Source organism: Penaeus monodon, chromosome 8 (genome assembly GCF_015228065.2).
Source record: "Penaeus monodon isolate SGIC_2016 chromosome 8, NSTDA_Pmon_1, whole genome shotgun sequence".
In the NCBI taxonomy this organism is placed as follows: domain Eukaryota; kingdom Metazoa; phylum Arthropoda; class Malacostraca; order Decapoda; family Penaeidae; genus Penaeus; species Penaeus monodon.
In genome coordinates, this window is record NC_051393.1 from 11,769,227 (window position 1) to 11,771,726 (window position 2,500).

General features: G+C 32.3%; 1 protein-coding gene across 1 annotated transcript in view; it reads left to right on the forward strand.

The window, feature by feature from the left end:
* Positions 1 to 2,500, forward strand: part of LOC119576149 (carnosine N-methyltransferase-like) — an 8,081-nt gene that overhangs the window by 4,972 nt on the left and 609 nt on the right. Inside the window, exons 6-9 of the mRNA XM_037923715.1 lie at positions 81 to 243; positions 1,025 to 1,133; positions 1,394 to 1,518; positions 1,769 to 2,500. The exon at positions 1,769 to 2,500 is cut by the window's right edge and continues 609 nt beyond it. Coding sequence (XP_037779643.1) covers positions 81 to 243; positions 1,025 to 1,133; positions 1,394 to 1,518; positions 1,769 to 1,867 — 496 coding nt within the window. The 3' untranslated portion in view covers positions 1,868 to 2,500. The remainder of the gene's footprint in view (positions 1 to 80; positions 244 to 1,024; positions 1,134 to 1,393; positions 1,519 to 1,768) is intronic.

Here is a 2,500-nt window from a genome sequence, read left to right on the forward strand (position 1 = left end):
CTAGAAAATAATGTATAAAGAAATATTTCAGCAACTTCCAACTAACCTTCATTGTGTAACCTTCAAATAACTCTTTACAGAGTGAGAGGGCTAAACAGTTTACGTGTTTATCCCTGGGTACATTCTGGCAGCAATACCCTAAACAACGTAGACCAGCTTCGTGCAGCAACATTTCCAGATGTAGATCCTTCAGACATACCACCACAATCACAGTTTACTATGGCTGCCGGAGATTTTCTTGAAGTAATGTCCTTTTAGTTATTTCAGTGATTATATATTGATACAATTCTCCCCAAAAGTTGCTATAATTCCTTATCTAATTACAAAGGTCTCTTAATGTGTGGTTACATGAAGCTGACATTTTTTCACTCTTAATTGTAACTGAGCTAGGAATTTTCAGTAAAGGATTTGGATTAGTCTGATAATGGTTGCATAGGCTACTGTAAGAATGTAAGGTGATAAGAGCTTTCATCTATTTATCTTTTGTGGAGCCCAGAGTAAGGAAGTAGAAAAGAAAGTAGCTATAATAGGGAGGTGTATTACTAATGTTATATGTTCTGATAGATAGACATTACATGCCTTACTGCCTACTCCAAGCAGAAAAGTTTCATGTTATTTTTGTCTATTTTGATAGATACATTTAAAAACAGGATCTATAATAGTCAATATGATGAAGCCCTCCTCAAAAGCAAGTGCAGTCTGCTCAGTAGATGGCTAGATTGTCTTAGATCTTGTTGGGGTATGTAAATGTTGGGCTAAGTACCTAAACAGCTGTAACTTTTGTCAATTGTCAATTAGAGCATGATTACTTAAACAGTGTACAAAAAAACATTACTTCGAAATTTTGTAATTCAAGCATGTTAGTTGCTGATAGTTAAAGAATAATCTTATAATTTTGGTTATTTTCTTACGAATAATTGTAAAGCCAAGATTTTTGCTTTCTTTTAAGTCATCTCTAAAAAGTTATTTTATCACCCAAACAAAATAACTTCTATGTGATAGTTACCTCAACCTTCCCTTCTAGATTTACACCGATGAAGCCACCTGGGATTGTGTAGCAACTTGCTTCTTCATTGACTGTGCCAACAATATTGTGGACTTTATTGAAACCATATTTAAAATTCTTAAGCCAGGTGAGGAAATTCCCAATTTTTACATTTTCAAATTACTGGCTTTATTTTGTGTTTTTTAAAGATGTCTTTGCAAGTTACTTGATATTGTTATAAATTGATCACCTTTAGTATAAGCAAATTGTGATTTGGAAAGTGACAATAATTTGCATTCCCTTTAAATTTTGTTGCAGACTATGTAATTTTTATAATAATGATTTACAAACATTTACAGGGAAATAATTGTCTGACCTTGAGATTTTACAAAGATTTATATTTTATAGGAGGCTACTGGGTGAACCTTGGACCTCTGTTGTACCATTTTGCTGACCAACCAGGAGAACGCTCTATTGAACCCAGCTATGAAGAAGTCAAAAACATTCTAACAGGGGTTGGGTTTAAAATTACTGTAAGTTTTTTTTTTGGTATTTGTGCTTACAGTTTGTATGTACTCTTTGAATGGTGTTCTTCTATGTTTAGAGGCTTACTCTTTTATACTTAAAGTGATTATGCTAATTTTGTTGGTTTTATGTAAAGTTTAATCTGAGTGAAATATAACAGACAGATATTACTAAAAGTGTTGAAGAAAAAAATATTGTTAACAGTGTTGTTGTTTTTTTTTGGTATTATATTTATTTACCTGAATATCTGTTTTCCAGGTTGAAGAAACAGGGATGCATACAGCTTACACCCAAAATGTGCGCTCGATGCTAAAGTATGAATATGATAGTGTCTTCTTTGTTGCCATGAAACCTTAACACTGGCACTGTAGCAACAGATGAAACAGCTGTCAGTAATCTTGACATAATTTCAAAGATGATGGGATAAATGCATCTCATTTTTTTTTCTCCACTTTTAATATATATTGACATACATAAAAATCCCATTGATATAAAGAGAATGGCAAGCAAACCTTTTTATCTTAGTGTGATATGGAAATTTTAAAGTAAATTTGCTACTGCCTAGGTTTTATAAAGGTAGCTTAGATAATCAATTTCTGATAATGATAAAGTAAAGAGATAATGAACTTTACTACACTTTTGTTGAGCCTTGTTCAATTAGAAATAGATAAACTTGCAAAACAAGCAAAAAAAAGGATATTCTAGGGATTAGAATTGGGCTGTAGAGAATTCAAATTAAAGAAAGTACAATACAAGAGAAAGCAGTATATAAGGAAAAGCAAAGCAAATGATCACGCTGGAAATAGCATTCCTGCCCATGCACTTGGAACACATTGCAGTTTAAAGAAATTGCAATACCATGTGTCAAACTTTTTTTTTTTTCTTTTTCTTTCTTTTTTCTTTTATCTTTCACTTTTGACTCATCCATAATATCCCTCCTCTGTTTTGAGGAAAATGCATTCATTCCTCTCATATGTATCCATCAATGCA